This window comes from Trachurus trachurus (genome assembly GCF_905171665.1).
Source record: "Trachurus trachurus genome assembly, chromosome: 8".
Taxonomy (NCBI): Eukaryota; Metazoa; Chordata; class Actinopteri; order Carangiformes; family Carangidae; genus Trachurus; species Trachurus trachurus.
In genome coordinates this window covers 26,086,604-26,105,813 of record NC_139905.1, presented here as the reverse complement: position 1 = coordinate 26,105,813, position 19,210 = coordinate 26,086,604, and the positions used below count along the sequence as shown (strand labels likewise).

The window sequence follows — 19,210 nt, the reverse complement described above, 5'->3', positions numbered from 1 at the left end:
CAACTCCGTCCCGTAACGTTTCATTATTATCTCATAGCGTGGTGAATGTGCAGGTCACAACTTGTCCACCAGAGCGTTTTGGAGTTGTTGGATTGTGTATTTGATGAGTTTGATGAGGGAAACCAAGAAATCCCATTAGCCTCCGTAGCGTAGCTCTGAGCAGCTTGCGGTTCTGCTCCGCTGTTCTAAAAACAGCTTGCACCTAACAAACCTATTCTTAAAACTATAGGGATTATGGTAATGGGCCAATCTGCCAAAATGTTGAACTATCCCTTTAAGCTTTTATACAATACTGTGTAAACAGGTTTGTTGGCCTATAAAAATTGCACAGTTGTATTGAAGAAAGAAATTTGCTGTAGGAACTACACCTGATTTTGTTCCAGGTTGTTAACATGTTTCTTTTATTTCTGCTGTAACGTTTTAACATGGGAGTCTATGGAGACTGACTTGCTTTTAGAGCCAGACTCTGGTGGTCGTTAGGGAAACTACAGGTTTTGGCTCCTCTGTGTTGACTTTTACTTTTCAGACCCTGGAGGTTGCTGCCTGCTCCAATATCAGCTTTACAAATACATCACCATCCAGGAAAGTCTTGCTGTTAAATAACAACATGGTCACGTCCATAAATCCAATTTGCAGTGGTGGAGACAGACTGACAGAGACAGGGACTGACCACTGGAACGGCCGAGGAAGCCGGCCAACAAATACTGTTCTCTCGGCCTCTCCATTGTCCTGCTGACCTGTAGCCCCTCCTCCACATGCTGTGAAAATGATATTTTGTCCAGTCAGGAAAGTAAGATGGCTATAAATCTCTCCAATCAGAGGAAGGTATGAAAATAGAACACATCACAAGAGTACTTAAAACACATTCACCCAAAAGGCTTGAACACGGAGCCCAGTGGGAAGACTGTGCATGTGAAAAACAATATTGTCCATATTAATATATTCACTTTCATGACCCAAATATGCCAAGAGGAGAGGAGCAGACACACACATGTAGAGCACATACACACGCACACACACAAGAATGTAAGCCACAGCATGAAAGCTCATACTCCGTTTCTTTCTCTGACAGACTGTAATTATGGCTATAAATTGCGGACTAAATACTAGAGAAGAATCGCAGACTGAAAATAAAACCAACTAAACACAAAGCAAACTGGGGAAACTGTGTGCGAGTGTGTGTGTGCACAGACATGCGTGTATGTGTGGTCAGCCAATGACAGGGTGTGCGAGTCGCTTTTAGACGAAGAAAAGTAAAATGGAAAGATCAGATACAGAACGAGCAGTCTTTTCCATTTCTGTATCATTAAGTAGTAACTTCAGAGTCCCTGTGTCTGTCCCTCTTCCATGCCTTCAGTCCTCCCTCTCTCATCTTTCATTCTTCCTTCCACCATTTCTTCCCCTTTTCTCACCATGCATCCTTTGTTATCCTTTCGTTCTGTCTTCATCTCCTAATTTCTTTGTTTTCTTTGTCCTTTCATTCTCTTTCTTCTCATAATTTCCTTTCTTTTGTCATGACTGGCTTTTCCCCCCATATTCATTTCTTTCCTTCATTTCCTCTTTTTCTCCTCTCTCTACCTAGAGACAAGGAAGAAAAGAGGAAATATAAAAGGAAGAAGGGAAGAAAGGTCCTCCCTTCCTCCTTTTATATTTTCCCTTTTCTTCCTCGTCTCTGTAGGTGTAGATAGATACAAATCATAGACACAACCTCTGCACATTAACCACCAGCTGAGTCATCACAACATTATGCCTCTATATGACTCCCCTGAAGTGCTGACTGGATGGTTGAACAGTGTGTGAAGCCCCCTGCCCCCACACTTTTCCGATGCTGGGATCAGAGGGGGGGGGGGGGGGGGGGGGGGGGGGGGGGGCAGGGGCTGCATCTGACAATGTGTGTGAACCAACAGCACTACACTGAGAGCAGCCTCACACAGCGATTTGCCCAGATGTGGGAAGATGAGAGCGTAAACAGGGTTTTACAGCTCTCTCTTCTTTTATCACTTCTCTTCTTCTTTCCCAAGTAAAACACTATGAATGTCTTCAAGGAAAGATTATGAGCCATTATCCCCATTCATGAATTGTTCTCATGCTAAACTCAAGTCTAGTTATTCCCAGACTATTATAAGTCGAGTGAGGAAGAGAACATCGGAGGAGCATAAAGCAGCATAACAAGGGTTTTAACCCTAATTGGTATGTGACAAAGAAATATACTGTAGGGATGTCACGAGAACTGATACTTCTGTTCCAAACAATGTAGCCATATGTGATATAAGACATGTCGAGTCATCAGTTTTGTGTCCAAACACTCCATTAAACCTTGTTGATCAGTGAGTCACATTAACAAACATGCAAGTCAACACACTGAGTCTTAAAGAATGATCATGCTAAAAGGCTTTACGCCGACATAGAAAAAACCTCACAGGGAACAGAGGAAGGTTCAGGGGACAGTAAGCAAAACTAGTAACATGTGCAAAATGTATTTGCATTTTGAATATAACTCACGTTTAGTGTTGGGATTTGGTGTCGGCTTTAATTTCAGCATTTCTTTAGATCAACTAAAAGACTTTAAAGCAGGAATAACAAAGCTTGTGTCTGGGAAGCAGCACTTTCTCACAGCTATCAGAGATTTATGTTGTATTTCAGACAAGGACAAAGTCCCCTGATGTCTGCTGAGCCTACATTTCACGTTTATGTACACAGGTTATCTCTCAACCTTGGAGGAGTGCGGCTCTTCTGTTGCGGTGGTAAGTTGATGGATCAATATATAAAATGAAATAATGATTGTCGTCAAGGACAGCAATATCAACCAGACCAGACGGGTCATTTGTTTCATCCGCAGCTCTGGAAATAAGCCGTCTGCCTGAATCACCTTCACCCAAAATCAAGCATACTCAGAAATCCCTTTGCGACCATGAAGGCCACACAAGTCAAACTATGAAAAGGTATCAATCATCTTCTATGTTAAAAGCTGCTTTGATTGATAGGACAGTGTTGACTTTGATGTTGGACTGAAAGTGACAAATGACAAGGTTAGGTGTAGTGTGACACTGAACAGCACATTATGGGGCTTTTTTGCAGTAGGAAGTGACTACGAAGACTTTCGGAAAGCGGAAGTGATTTCACACTACATTTCCCATGAGCCTCCACGCGCATGGTTAAAATTTTTGGACCGGCGCACACGGACGAAGGCGAAAGTTTTTGCCAAGAATGTTCTCATTAATCAAGATGGATGGAAGGTTGGAAGACAATCAGATACTGTCGTAGTTCCGACCATAAACGATGCCAACTAGCGATCCGGTGGTGTTATTCCCATGACTCGCCGGGCAGCGTCCGGGAAACCAGGAAACTAGGAAATGCTGGGCGAGTCGACCACTAAATAATAATATCAAAATAACTATAAAGACAAAACAATATATTTATCGAAAATGGACCATTAACAAGTGGTAACGTAGATTCATCCACATTAATATGAGACTCCTCTCAGGGTCTCTTTAATATCAGGGCTAAATCTAAGTCAGCTCATTCTGGTTATAATAGAGATGTTTATATGAAGTCATAATAACTGAATGATTCACTTGTCAAGGCAAAATAAATTGGTGTGTAGATGTTTGAAATTGTGCAAAAACAGAAATGAATAATTATGTGTTTAATGATTTGCACTGTGAGCTGTAATGAAAACGACTGAGCGACCTGACAAACGTGACTATTTCTCTCCTCAGATCATTTGTGTCTCCTCCATTAGGCTGCCAGTAAATGTTTGCCACAGCTCTACTCAAATAGAGCTGAAGCTAGTACAGTTTGACGGATCAGTTAAGAAAAACAACTGCATTCACTTTAATACTGATGAGCTGTTTAGAACAGGTCCGGTGAAATCGAGGGCTGCACTGATAAGATCAGAAATATGAGTAGGCCTATGTATGCAAAGCTACCAGATGCTTTAAGCAACACTGCACTATTCATTCATCCCTGTGAAGACAAAAGTCCCCAGCATGAAAGTACAGAAACTGAACTATGTTCCATCAACTCCCCAAGCCCCGAGAGCACTTAACTAGAGTTGATGTCCTGTCAACAAACACAAAGAGAGAGAGGGGAGACCAGTGATCCGTCTTGTATCTCCTCATAGATGATATCATTAGATTCACTACGAGTTACTCGAACTGGGAAACGGGACCCCTGGGGGCATGCAGCCACTGCAAGGGGGGGTGAGGATGACCAGAGAAAGAATGAATAGACTATGGTCATGTAGAGAAAATAAACATTGCATTGTTTGCTCATTTCACTAAGATTCAATGTGGGTCTTTTTCAGTTAGTTAGTTAGTTGTCCCCCTATGGTTAAAGGTATAATGTGTAGGAATTACCCCCATCTAGCGGTGCGGTTGCATATCGGAACGTATTCTTGATGCTGCATTCACGTGAAATCGGGCAGATGTCAGACAGACGCTGCATGTAACAGCATAAACAAGCGTCTATGTAAACAAGTGGTCCGCCAGCACGAGGCAAAACAATACAGGCGTGACAATATGTTGTCATGGTGATGTCGTATTGTTTACCTGACCCACGTTTTACCGCCTGTCTCTCGTCGAGTAAAATGACATCCGGTTGGTTTGCCGACGGCCGTCTGCCTGACTGCACCTGAATGCAACATCAGTGCCTCCGTCCTTCCTCACACTACACAGTGGTGACAGTTTTAACAGGCGCTACCTGGAAAACTTTCTCCCCGAGCCGACAGCTCCGCTGAGTTTCCGTGGTTACCTACGGTCACGCTGCCACTGAGCGTAAAAAATGGCGATGCAACATGGCCGCCTCGGTTCGGTGCGTCGCCCACTTATGTATTTGTAACGACTTGTAACAACTCATTCTAAGGTACGAGAAAGCTTTCATTTGTATGCGGGTGTGATTCAACTTCGACAGTGAAATACGTATTTATGAAAGCAATATTTGATTTTTGCTAATAAAAAGCCAAATAAGTTACACACTGGGGCTTTAATGGTTGGTGGAGATTCCTGACAGAAAAGGTTAGAGACTTCAAGACTTCAAGGCACCGATGTCACAAAGTCATCTCAGGCATCATCATGGATCTCACCATCTGACTGAGAGTAACTGTTGTGCATCAAAACAGCATTCAATATTCAATACCACTCAGCCCTCTTTGTCAGTTCTAACCCTAGTTTAGTTCACCAACAGCATGACATTGGTTTGTTGTTGGTTATGATGGATAAATATTCTGTATGTGAATATGTGTATATATGAGTACACAGCCTGAAACTCCACATTTTCCACAGGAGGTATGTGTTACAATTGCAAACTTAAAATAATGTTTGGATGTTTGAAACAGTGGCCATTAAAAGTGTGGATATGAGGTGTAATGACAATTCTAACCTGTTACAATGAGGAGCATTCATACATTCCCATACTATAGACTACAGTCAGGATGTTATGGCCTCTGTTGCTATGATTTTGTCTTTTCAAATGTGTCTGCTGAGTCCTCCTAACTTCATGAAGATGCAATACTAAATGACTGAGTACACCTACATGCTAATGGAACCAAGTCAGACACAGTCTACCAGAGGACGTCACCAATCATGGCCACAAATCATCATATCTCCCCTTGTAGAAACCTGACAGCCGGCTGAAACCCTGTGACACGGATAGACTCCTTCGCTCTCACCTTCCTCCTCTCCCCTTCCTCTTCCTCCTCCCTCTCCTCCACTGACGGGATGAGCCACCCAATCCCGGCACAGCTCCGGGCTGTCCTCTCGGGACAAACAACAGCAGATGTAAATCAGCAAGCGCCGCAGGAGGGAGGAGGTGTGGCTCACGACATCGTCCATTTCCATGACGCCCCGGCCGCAGCCGCAGCCGCAGCCGTGCAGCAGTCTCCATGGGCGACGGGAGGAGGAGGACCGCTCGTGCCGGCACCACTTGGTTCTGGAGCAGATGCATGGTTTCAAAATAGTCGCCGTGCAGTCCATAGCTAGCTAGGGGGGGTTCTGATTGGTTCAGAGCGCTTCCACGTAGAGGGCGGAGTCTGGTGAGTCAATTGCCATCGCGCTGCTCGTGCTCAACGCACATTATAACATCACTGCCCAGTCCGCTTCTCTTTGGTCCTGAGCTCCTCCTTCTCCAGAGTACACAAAAGAGAGAGAGAGAGGGACGAAAAAGATGAAGGAGGTAGGAATGAAGAGATAAAAACAGAAAGAAGAGACTCGAGGAAAAGAAGGAGAATGACTGCAGGACGGTAAAAACGTTATGAACTCTGTGGTCACAGCCAAACTCTTCTTATGTTCAGGAAAGGTTTACTTAGTTTCTTCGGGCAGGCAGTAAAACCTTCCCCCCCCCCGGCTCACACAGCAGATCTGGACAGTGTATTCCACTGGCTGTTGTCCTGTTCAGCACAAAAAAAAGAAAAGCACTCCTTTTCATTCACAGGTAGATCCTCCTCAAAGCTCAGCAAAGACACGCAACAGCAACTACAGCATGAAGTGGGAAGAGCAGATCTTCTCTTAGTTGACGTCCAATCTCTGCTCAGAAATTCAATTCAAGTAAAGTTTTTCCAAGTGTTGGAAGAGTTTTTTCTTCCAACTGCTGAGCCTCCATATCTGGTCAGAAAGGCGACCTCCCTCGTCTGACTGCACTGCAAATCAAAACCTCCTCCTCCTCCCTCCTCCTCCTCCTCCTCCTCCCTCATCCAACCCCCCTCTAAAAAAACAACACACACACACATACAGGAGAGACAGGGAAGGACTGCTGGAGGAGGTGAGCCGAGAGAGAGAGAGAGTGCATGTCGAAAAAGTGCAGGCAAAGTTTAGAAAGGCAGTTCAGTTTTCTGTCTTGTGACAGAAGAAAAGAAGGACTTAGAGGAAGGCTGACAGAGCAAAGACAGACTGCAATTAAGGAGAAACTCCTCTTTTCCAGGATCAGAGGAGAACGACAAATCACAGTGACGAAAAAAACTATAATCCACTTTAGCCCCAAAAATGTGAAAAATGCAGAAAGAAAAGTGCTGGATAAAGAGACAGAGTCACACATCAGTTGAATGATGTTTAGATGTTTGGCTGATGTTTAAATCTCAAGTCTAGAGAGGATTATCTTCCACTAGATGTTGTTGAACGTGATTAAATGTTCATTTTTCAGCAATCCCTTTTGAAAATCTGAATTTGTTTTTGATCGAAACAGTAACCCTTTCAGTAAAAAGACACCAGGGAGAGACGGGATTAGGGTTTAGATTTAGGGATCTGGAGTGGTCTGTACACCCAAATACAAGTTAGTGAATGAGCATCAAATTGATATAAAAAAAAAAAGGATTAAGGTTTGTAGGCTAGAAATGTCTGCACTCACTTACTGTACACTAGGAGGAAATTGCATTGACGACCAAAACAATATAATTTCAGCTTTCTTGTACATTTGAACTAGTTAAAGAAAAAGAGAATTATTAAAAATCAACAGCTAGGGATTAAACACTGAACTAACATGATACCTCTGCTACTAAATTATTCATATTGAAATCAATATGATAAATTCAGATAAACTCTACAATTAAACTAGAACAGTTTACAGTTACACGCACATAACACATGTACAACCAAACAGCAGACAGACAGTAGCTCCACCACTGCCGGAGACAAAGTTTGAGTTTGAGAGTGATGCCAATTTTGTTAACATTAGGCCTACTAACTTACATTCACCAGTTGGCCAGAAGCAGGACTTCAAATCAACGCTAATATTTGTCTGTAACTAGCTACTGTAGGCTGTGTGTAAATACACAAGATTCTTGAACAAATTAAAAGGAAATACATTGTCTTCACAGCTTGTTTCTGCCAGTTGAAGGTTTAACTATTAAAACACGGGCTGTAAATTAAAGCAGAAGTGAGTGATATATTTGTGTTAATATAAGTCTTAAATAGTTATATCTTCCGACAGCAATCACTTACATAGAGTGTTTGGACTGAAACACGGGTCTCTCAGTCCCTCTGCTCTGCTCTGAGCCGAAGAGAAAACATTTATCGTATCCTACAGTTTTTATCCAATGAGGAGAGAGAACGGCATGCAGGGCTGTGTGTGCAGCCAAGGAACGCCGTGAATGTGGTGACGTAGCGACGAGGACTGTTATGGTGCGTTCAAGGAAACTCGTATTTTTCCGACCGTGAAGTGGTACCAGTTCGATCTGGTACGAGTTCACCGGTCGGAAGTTACGAGTGGCCGTTATAGTGACTTTCACCGGTAAAACAGGTCGGAAAAACACGAGTGGGTTGCCTGGAACGCTACAAAGTCGTAAGTTGTGACTTGAAGCTGTAATTTACGATTTCAAAAGCCTGCCTGGAACGCAGCATTAGCGAAAACCGGATCACTCACTTCTGCTTTAAGATCGATGGAGGTTTTGTGACAGCTCAGGCCGTGAGGTGTCTCCACTGTTCATCATCTCACAACTCAAATGGGCAAAGAGGAGGGTCACACTGGGTTGAAAACATATTTTTAAGCTGGGCATTTTAACATGGGACTCATGTGACACATATTTGGAGTCAGTATCAAGTGGTCATTTGAAGAAGTGCTTTTTTTTTGGTACTTTTCATTGCCACTAACAAACTAAGCATCACCAAACCCTAGAGTCCCAGGAGCAAAACTGGAGTCTGCTAAGCTAGTTAGCTTTGTGAGTTTATAGCATCATGATTTGATTTAGCTACTGCCTCATTTTATGTTATGTTGAATAAAAAACAGTTAATCAAAATAGAACATTTTCAATTACAAGTAACAGTAGGTACTAAGTACCAACACTATTTGTTCTTGCTAGAGTTCTATCAATGGCTAGCTTTAATCTGATTAGTAATAGCCACACAGTCTGCTGTTATTGGTTTTTAGCTCATTTTTTGAGTTACTGAGGGTTGAGGGTTTCCACGAAAATGATAGATTTCTATGACACAGTAATTTATCTTGTAAAACAGACATCAAAATGTTGGGTCAGTTTTGCTCAGTTTTGACCAAGTATGTGGTTACTGCATTTTCTAGAGCATAAATGACGGAGATTCAGAAGGCTAAAACAGAGAAGAGGGAAAGCAGCGGAGAAACTGATACGTGAACTTGTGTGTATGCGGCTGCACTGAAGTGAAAAGTTAATTTTTTTGTTTTGACAGAAAAAGTGAGTGAGAGAGACACACACACAGAGACTCTGGAGAGAGACTCCACATGGTAATGTTTAGAAGAAGTGTGTCAAATCAACCCCGAGGAGGAGGAAGAGGAGGAGCACCGAGGGAGAGGAGAGAGGCTGGCAAAGGGGGTTGGGTTACATTTCTGCATTTTCTCTCTCGCTGAGGCACCTAGGGACGATCAAATGTAGGGTCAAAGGTCAACCCCCTCGCTGCCGCCAGACACAGCATAACAGGTCGCAGCTGTGTCTGCGCGTACGAGAGACAGGGGAGAAAAAAGACAAATTAATCTGATGCTGGTTCTGGTTTCTCCTCCATTCTCTCCCTCCTTTCAACCAGAACCTGGACTCTGTTGGGGGGATATTCCTGTGTGTTATGGCGTGACTCGACTATATAGGGACTATTCACCAAAGAATTTTCACGTATGACTTCATCTTTTTCACTTAAAATCACTATCTTGATAACCTTTTTTAATGAGTCTTTCCTGATTGACATTACAGGAAGTTATATTCAAACTTATTCACATTTTAAAGGTGTTTGAAGTTTGTTTAGTCAAGGATGTACACTGATGTTCACAAAAAAAGGAATAAGACAAAACTGATAGGAAATGCATTGTTCCCTTTCAGTTAACACAGGAGGGAGAAGCGAGCACTCACCCAAAAAAATGTAATAAAAGGATAAATCTTTGAATTAAAGAATCATCAGAGGGATATTTTGTGTGTGCTGGCTGTTTTCTCCCCTTGTCAGTCCCTTTCAGTTAACACATCAATATGGGGATTGTGTCTTCAGAAAACCAACCTGACTTTCTTTCAACACAGTGATCCGGGTCAGTGATACTGTAGCAGGCACAGGAGGGGGGGCTGCCCCTCACAGGATGCATTAAGACCCTCTAAACGTCCATCTGCTTGGTGGCAGACTGAGAGAGCCTCCTATTCAAGCTGTGTATGTGTGGTTGGACAGTCTGGACAGTTTTCACACCACTGAAGCTGTTCAGACTTGGACCTAAAACTCTGCAGAACCGCAGCTTTGAGGAAAATATATTTTCAGGCCACATAAAGCTGCAGAGGCCCGATCCAGTCTGAGCAATAAATCCAGTCTACACATTGCACTGGTTTAAACACAGCCACAGCCATACAACATGTTCCGTGTTTATGAGAATGAGTGACTGCAAACGCTATACGGTTGTCACAGCAACCCGGTGCTCCAATCAGGTTCAACGCTGGCACGCAGCCAGCGAGTGGCGGCCATGTAGCAACAGTTCACCCGGATACTTTGTTTATACTACAAAAGTCACACTAGAGGTAGATAAAGGTAAAGCAGATCTTAGTCCCTACCGGTTCTTTTGCCCAGTCGAAGGTTGAGGAGGGGAGAGGAGGGAAGTGAACGAGTGAATCCCTCCGTCATCCTGACCTCTGACCCCTCTGGCTCGATGCCACCGCCACCTGTCGAGAAAGACAGGGAGGCGTTGGAGACTTGAACAAAGTCGCTGTATGAAACCATGGAAACTACCAGACAAAAACATCCCTTCAAACTGCCAGCTCAAAACAGAGACTGTAAAAAATAAAAATCTAGATACAATTTTATGGAACTTCTAACACAAGCGCATGAAACACATAATGACATAACACTGAGGTACCGACCACTGTTGTTCTTCCGGCCCTTGCCTCCCAGCAGCATCTTCAGGCTGTTTCGGAACATGATTCCTCAGGACAACAGGTCACACACAGACTTCCTGTCAACACCCCCTAGGGAAAGAAAGAGACAGAGTCAGTGAACTATTATAACTTAATTCCCTTTACACCCTGTCACATTAATACAGGTGTACAGCACAGCCCAAAAAAAACACATGAACTTCACATGTGATTTTTGTTTTCACATGTGAAAAATGTTGCACATGGGAATCATGTTATAATTTGCACATGAGAAATGTTACACATCTGCTCTACATGGTAACACGTGATCACATGTTACCATGTAGAACACATGTTTAAAAATGTTACCACATGTGGAAAATAGGTTCACATGGGAATTCACATGTGATTCACATAAAATTGGGCCAAAGCCACATGTTTCTCATGTGCAAATTATAACATGATTCCCATGTGCAAAAAAAACACATGAACTTCACATGTGGTTTTTCACATGTGAAGTTCATGTGGTGTTTCTGTGTAGCCCCACAGCTCTCTGCTACACAGTGCTAAAAGTGTTTGCTGCTGCATCAGCCCTTTAACTAATGTGCTATATTTTTGGTATTGTTTATTTAACTAAATCTTAAAGCCATGTACATGTGTATTCGTCTTCTTCATTGTCAAAACCTGCTGTCAACATGACCCACATGGCTAAACACTTAGCCCCAACTCAGTTTGGTTTGCGATTCAAGTGTGTGATGCTAATGTAGCCTCAAGAAGAGATTAGCAGGGGGTCTGGTGGTAAGCTCAATAATTCAGCAGCAGGGCCTATTAAATATTAGGTTTCATTAGCAGTCTGTATTCAAAGCCCCAGATCTGTTTCATTTCAGCAAAAGAAATAATAGGGAGCTTTGGAGATGCTAGAAGGAATCTTTGAAACAAAGCCAAGCTAGCTGCTCCCCATTCACTGCACTCAGATAAGCTTTACTGGCAGTAGCTTCATATTTGACATAAGAAACAGGCAGTGTGATCCAAGTAAATTTCCTCAAATGGAAAACTATACAATTAACAACCTTCAGCAATTTCAAAAAATTAAAACTGGATATTGAAAACGAGACACCAAGTGCGAAAATTGTCTTTGGAATAAGGGCAAAATGTTCTAATGGCTGACAGTATCTCATTTGTCTGACTGGCAGGAGAATTATTACACACACACACGCGCACACACACACACATACCCTCTCGCCTCGCCTTGTTTTCTTGCTATAGTGTGACTTTTGAACACACCCAACTTGATGTCTTGTAATCTTGTTGCTAGGCAACCGTCTGCTGTTGCCGAGCGATCCATTAGCGAAAATGTGCATTAGAAAATATAACCCGGTTGGTGCTGGTGTGTGGTGTGGTGTGTGCTGGCCACAGGACTTAACATGTGCTGATCACTTGGCCTATACTGTAAAAGCAACTGAGCAGAAGGTGATTTAATTAGAAACACAGCTTCCATGTGACTGTTGCAGCCTTCACACTCCATCAGACACATCTCCACCTTATAACAACTGAGAACAACCATCAACCATCTTAGAATCAGCTATGAAGCTTTTTGACATCGAACATATGTGACACAAACCCATGGTGTAGAGAGAAAATGTGAGCTGAGGCAACATGTTACAGCAGTAAACAGATAGCCTGTAGACTGAGTCACTTTCACATCTACTGAGGGAGATGTTAACATAACACACAAATTAATATCTATTCGGTAGCCTACATCAACACAATGTTACTGGTAAACAGTCACAGGCAAATCCCAAAGGCGAGCAACATTTAATTTCATGTTGTGAATTAAGTGTGAAATAAATATTGAGCTATGATAAATACTGATAATATCATCTGATACCAAACTAAACTGACTTTAGATAAAGTAGGTCTACTAGACAATATTAGTTTGTGGACTGCAATGTAAACCAATGAGTCATATCATATGTAGATTGTATGTAGGCTATTGTCATCCTGTTGCACAGCATTGTTGTAGGGACTTTTAAGACTTTGTTTGGGTTTAGATTTGGGAGCAGATCAAAAACAAAAGTCAAAGAAAGCCTACTTTATTAATCCCTGTAGGGAAATAAAGGTTTCTGTAGCTTAGGTCTGGTCAGATCTAAATCAATGCAGCAAACATGAAAATATATTTAAGAAATCCAAATCAACAATCTAATATTTTAGTTTGAAGTGTTTCTTTTTATTCCAAAAGTTTCTTGAATCTAAATTTAATTTTGTTGTAAAATTGACAAATATTCTTTCACCTGACTGACCATGGAAACTTCTGCAAAGACTAAATTCACAGAATAGAAACTTCATATCTGTCTCCCTCTCTGTAATCAAGTTAATTACTCACTGGTCAACGGAGCAGAAAATTGCTATTCTACTAACAGAGAGAGTCAAATCACTGAGATAAGTGTGTAGAGAAAAAAAACTCTTTTTGTGTCTCTGTGTGTTACTGTGACAAAGACAGTGAGTTTAAGACACAGAGAGGCCTCGGCATGTGTATGTAACCCGGTCGGCGACTGAGCCTAACATACTCTGGAAGGGATAATGAAAATTGATCAGTGAAAACACACCGCTGCCACTGCAGAAGTCAGCACTGACCTCTGTCGCCCTCTGTTGACCACTGGTGATTATAGCAGCATGTTTATTGCCTCTCTCCTGCCCAAGTCTGCTCTGTGTCCTCCAGAGGACCTTGTAGTAAATGTCTGATGTGGGATTTCAGATAAAATAGATGAGAGAACATGCAAGGATCATGAAACTGTCTTTGATACTGGATGATGTAATCCACTCTGTCCACTCTGTGTGACAAAATGAAGTGCAAGAAATCATTAGGATGGGCCAAAACCTAGAATATGGCTGAGCTGTCTATGGTCAATGTGCAAAATCATGGATTTTATTGTGAACTATTGTGGAATCGCGAGGAAACAATGGTCTGTAGGCAGTGGCTAATGAGAAAACTCAGGAACACTCTGATGACCAGTGGTGTAACTAAATCACTCAGTAATCCAGCAGATATTTATAACAGAGTCACGACACAACACAACACAACACAACAGCACGTCGGCACGGGCCCTCTCTTTCACACGGACACTGATCCAGCTGTGCGACTACATCTGCTGACGGCTTGAGGATGAAACAACAACGCCCCGGTCCTTGTTTGTATCTTGTGCACGCGATGGCGACTTAAAACAAAGGTGCAACATTCCTGCCTTGAACAAGCCGTGTAAAACGGCCGGGCCAGAGAGAGTATCGGTACTACACCCTGATGCAGATTAAGTCAACAGCTTCTTCTTCTTCCCGGCAGCAATCGGACCGCTTGCTAAGGACATCTGGGACAGTGTGAAGGACAGTGTGGAGAGTGGCACAGGACACCGCATGGGCCTGGAGCAGGAAAAAGTTCCCATTCTGGCCCTTCCTGCAGAGACCTGAAGAGTTCCTGGTTCAGTCCTGATTGCTGTCAAGAGTGGACTATTTATATCCCTGTACTATTGCCATTACCTCCCCTTTGATAAATAGATAAATAACAGGGGTCCACCAGCTCCTTTTGTTGTTTTGCTAATCTTGAGTTGCAGCTTCCAACACCTGCAGAGTCATCAGAGAACCTCTGTAGTACAGCAGGTATACAGGGGACAGGGCACGCCCCTGTGGAGCTCAACAAACAAGTGCACAGTAAATAGCTGCCTACTAGTAATTACATTTTTAAAAAATGAAATAAAAAGAGCAGCAATCATCATCAGCTACTGGAACAATGGTTACAGTGTAATACTGCTGGATCCAAGATTTGGTTTAAAGTTAGATTTCAGTTTTCGGTGAACTGCTGCTGCTGTCGCCATCTTGGTAGCAACTGACAGCAAATTCCAAAAATAGGCAAAGAGGTGGGGTGTATGTATGAAGCCAAGACTTCAATGCATGTCAGATTGTTGCATGAATATGCTCACCCACCTGTCATCCAAAGCAGCCACGCCCGCCCCTCAGTTTTGCAGCACTTTGAGCCTTAAAGGGATATTTCAATTTCAATTGTCGGTGCAAGCTGTTTTTAGGTCGGCGGGGCAGAGACGTGAGCTCTGCACGGCGGGCAGTATTTTCACCTTTCCCTCATCAAATACACAATCCAACAACTCCAAAAACGCTCTCGTGGACAAGTTGTAACCTGCACATTCGCCATGCTATGAGATGAGAATGAAACGTTACAAGACGGAGTTGTTTTCAAGGCCGGCGTAGCCGGAACTCTGACACGGCTGCTCGGCTCAGTGACTTTAAAAGTGAAAGTAGTTCAGAGTATTTGCTTCATGTGTTGTAATGTTAATTATTCGTTATTTTTTCATAGTGTGGCGAATGTGCAGGTCACAACTTGTCCACAAGAGTGTTTTGGAGTTGTTGGATTGTACATTTAGTTTGATGAGGGAAACGTGGAAATAGGCTACCGTGCGCCTCCGTTGCGTTAGCTGAGCAGCTTGCGTCTCTGCCCCACTGATCTAAAAACAGCTTGCACCGACAATTAAGCTACTCCTAAAACTATTTTGCCAAAATGTTGACACAATTCACGTTCATGTCTGCTGTACATTTGGACATTTTAACATGGGAGTCAATAGAGACAGCCACACTCTAGTGGTCATTAGGGGAACTGCAGTTTTTGGTGCTTCTAATTTTTCTGCCTCAGAGAATGATGTGTGTGGAGGATTAGTGTAAGACAGAGAGGGAATGCAACACAGGTCTCCGCAAACACAGTAAAACAAACATGTTTTGCCAAGAATGTCAGAGGTTCGAAGACGATCAGATACCGTCGTAGTTCCGACCATAAACGGCGATTTGGCGGCGTTATTATCATGACCCGCTGGGCAGCGTCCGGGAAACCGAAAGTAAGGAAACACTGGTCGGCTCGCCCAGTGTTTCCGCCACTAATTAAAATAACAAAATAACGATAGAGACAAAACGATTTATTTATCGAAAATGGAGCCATTAACAAGTGTGGGTAAAGTAGATTCATCCACATTAACGTGAGACTTTTTTTTATAACCAAGTAGAAACTCCTCGTTATCCCTTTAGAAGGTCTCCCCTCATGCAATGTACACACACATGAGAGGCAGTAACAGACACAGGAAGAGGTGAGGAGAGGGAAGTTGAGCTGCTACCAGAGCCGGATGAACAGAAATGCCCCTTTCTCTGGGAAAAAACTCTTCTTTTTTTTCTCTTCTTCTTCTTCTTTTTTTCAGGGGCGGCGATGCTGGAAATAGGACAGTGGCACAATGACATGTGCTGCACTGTGCCTACACTCAACCGGCGCGGGGGAGGAAACATACAAAATCAGATGAACACCATTTGGCTGCAATGTGTTTTGACCTTCTGTCGCTAATTCTTGAAGAAATACGCAGAATCAAAATTATTTTAACAGAATAGGCCTAAATACTCATTCCTGGTATGATGAGCAGACTCAGCAGCAGATATCATAAAAGTATGTACACAGTCTAGGAATAAGTATAATCCTCGTCTGAGGAACAGTCCCACAAACACTCTGAATCACAGCTGCCAGATGTCGTCTTATTCCCAAGATGTGAGGTACACACAGCAGTGGCTAGCTTAGCCTCGCATACGCAATGTGTGTCAGTGTGCTAATCCTTAATGACAAGCATCCAGACACACACACACACACACACACACACACACACACACACATACACACCAATAGGGGGAACAGGGGACCTGTCGGGCCAAGCTGCCAAGAGGGGTCTTATGTTTACACTTATTTTGAAAAAACAAACATGGAATATAAAATTGACTTTTAAGGTCTTTTACCATAATATTACTGAAAATGTGACTTTTAATTATTTTTAAAGAAATTGCCAAGAGGGGACTTGGATCTCTGAGCGACATTTACCTATCAAAGAGTGGACCTCCACATACTGCAGTGGAGCTGTCTGCACCCATTCATTCACCTAACGACCCATTCATTCACCTAATGAGTCCTTGTTCACAACAATGACTTTCTCAGTTTCTTTCAAAAATGGATAATATAACTTTAGAGTTATCATTACTTATTTTAAAGTCTCTGTAGTACAAATTGTATATAAATATACAATCATGGCCACATTTGAGAGTGAATATTTTTTATTGAATTGCATGCAGTTCAGAAGTAACATGACTGCATGCACTAATATCAAGTTCTGCAGTATAAGCAACAACATTTACTTTAAACCGGCTTTAATATAGATTAATTCTTTTTTCTTAACAAAGATAATTTGCTCGTCCGTCTTTACTCATCCATAAATGCGTTGCCTCTGTCATTCTTAGCAGTCCAAGAGGGGATCTACTATCATCTCAATTTTAAATAGTCAAAATGCTCTAGACATTTGGTTTCAACCAATTAATAGGAAATAGGAATGCATTTTATTTATTGTTTCGCATTGCAGAAAAAAGGTCCACACTTGGTTCATATGGAATGACAGGGGTCCACTGTTGGCTGGTACATAATGACACAGGTTCCCACTTAGTTAGCATGGAGTGACATACACACTCCATCATGTATGAATATGAAAGAAATAAGCAAAAGTGATCATTCTTAAGATATTTTTTTTTCATCAAAACTTAACACAAACATTTCTAATAAAGTAGCACCAATAATGTTTTCATTATTTTTAAATGTAAGGTGTACTACTGCAACACACATTTCTACAGTTTATTAATTTTTCCCCTACAAGAGTTTTATACTCCTTGACTGCATTTTTGTTATAGGAAAAAATATTTGAATTAAAACTAAGGGTTTTAGGTCATTTTAATGTACTTGCATCATGAATCTGTATTTATGAGGATGTATTTTATTTACTGTTTTACATTACAGAAAAAGGTCCACACTTGGTTTATATGGAATGACAGAGGTCCACTGTTGGTTGGTACGGAGTGACACACACACTCCAGCATGGGTGGATAAGCAGAAATGAGATAAATTGCTAAGTTTTAAGATACATTTTTAATCTAAATTTAAAGCAGATATCAGTGGAATGTTTTTGTTAATATAAGTCCTAAATAGTCCTATTTTCCGTCAGCAATCACTTACATGAAGTGTTTCAGCCTAAACACGAGTCTCTCCGTCACTCTGCTCTGCTGTAACCCGAGGAGAAAATTTTCCTTGTGGGATACAAGTGTTATCCAATGAGGAGAGAGAACGGCATGAAGGGCTGTGTGTGCAGCCAAGGGATGCGCGTGAATGTGGTGACGTAGCACGAGGACCAATTGATGCCTGACAAGGGCGGGGGCTGCTAACTCATGGTGCGTTCAAAGAAACTCGTACTTTGTGTTTTTCCTTCCTGTGAAGTCATACCAGTTCGATCTGGTACGAGTTCACGGGTCGGAAGTTACGAGTGGCCGTTATAGGGAACTTTCACAGACAACAGGATGGTAAAAACACGAGCTACGGGTTACCTGGAACGCTACCAAGTCGTAGTTGTGACTTGAAGCTGTAACTTACGGTTTCAAAAGCCTGCCTTGAACGCAGCATTAGCCGAAACGGCCGTGAAGCTGATATCTGCTTTAATACAAACATTTGTAACTATTAATACACACAAACACATGCAAACACACATATTTAAACTAAAGTAGCACTGGTGAAGTTGTCATTGTAGTTTTTTTAAAACATGGAATGTACTGTGAAAACTCAATGGCAACCTATCAAGATACTTAAGGGAATATTTCAGTTATTGACATTTATGGCTCAACAATAAAACATGTAGGGGAAAATAAAGGAGGCGCTGGGGGGTCATCAGTTTGTCTGAGATACAAGGGCTAATTCTTCTAGAGGATGGATTAACCTCACTAAGTAATATACCACTGCAACACACCTTTCTACAGTCTGTCAAGTTTTTGACTTAATGAAGTTTCATACTCCTTGACTGCATTGTTGTCATGGGAAAACTACTTTAAATAACTAAACTCAGGATTCAACATGGTCTGATGGCCCAGAGCCACAAAGTGTTATTCTGTAGTCACCTAATGTCCCATATAGATGAAGCTCTGTGGTGGCCACCTATTGTCACTCTTCTACTTTTTAATAGCACATGGTTTCAATCAATTTTAATGTAGCCTACTTGCATTCTAAATCTATATTAATATTTTACTTATTGTTTTACATTGCAGAAAAAAAAGGTCCACACTTGGTTTATATGGAATGACAGGGGTCCACTCTTGGTTGGTGCATAATGATACCCACTAAGTGCCCACTTAGTTAGCATGGAGTGACATACACATCATGTATGAATAAGAAAGAAATAAGCAAAAGTGATCATCCGTAAGAGAAATGTTTCATCACAGCTCCACGTTACACTTGTTCCAGGCTCTGCCCGTCGTTTTTCTCTAGAAATAGAAACTTTTTCCAACTTTTTTTTTATCTCTGTGTAGCGATCGCACTCGTCTTCT

At 42.1% G+C, this 19,210-nt stretch overlaps 1 protein-coding gene across 1 annotated transcript in view; it reads right to left on the bottom strand.

Moving 5' to 3' along the window:
• Positions 1–19,210, bottom strand: part of tanc2a (tetratricopeptide repeat, ankyrin repeat and coiled-coil containing 2a) — a gene marked incomplete at its 3' end in the record, with an annotated part of 68,091 nt that overhangs the window by 29,626 nt on the left and 19,255 nt on the right. Inside the window, exons 2-3 of the mRNA XM_083977445.1 lie at positions 10,781–10,885; positions 10,475–10,582 (exon numbers count right to left, since the gene is read on the bottom strand). Of these exons, the coding sequence (XP_083833571.1) occupies positions 10,475–10,582; positions 10,781–10,838 (166 nt within the window). The 5' untranslated portion in view covers positions 10,839–10,885. The remainder of the gene's footprint in view (positions 1–10,474; positions 10,583–10,780; positions 10,886–19,210) is intronic.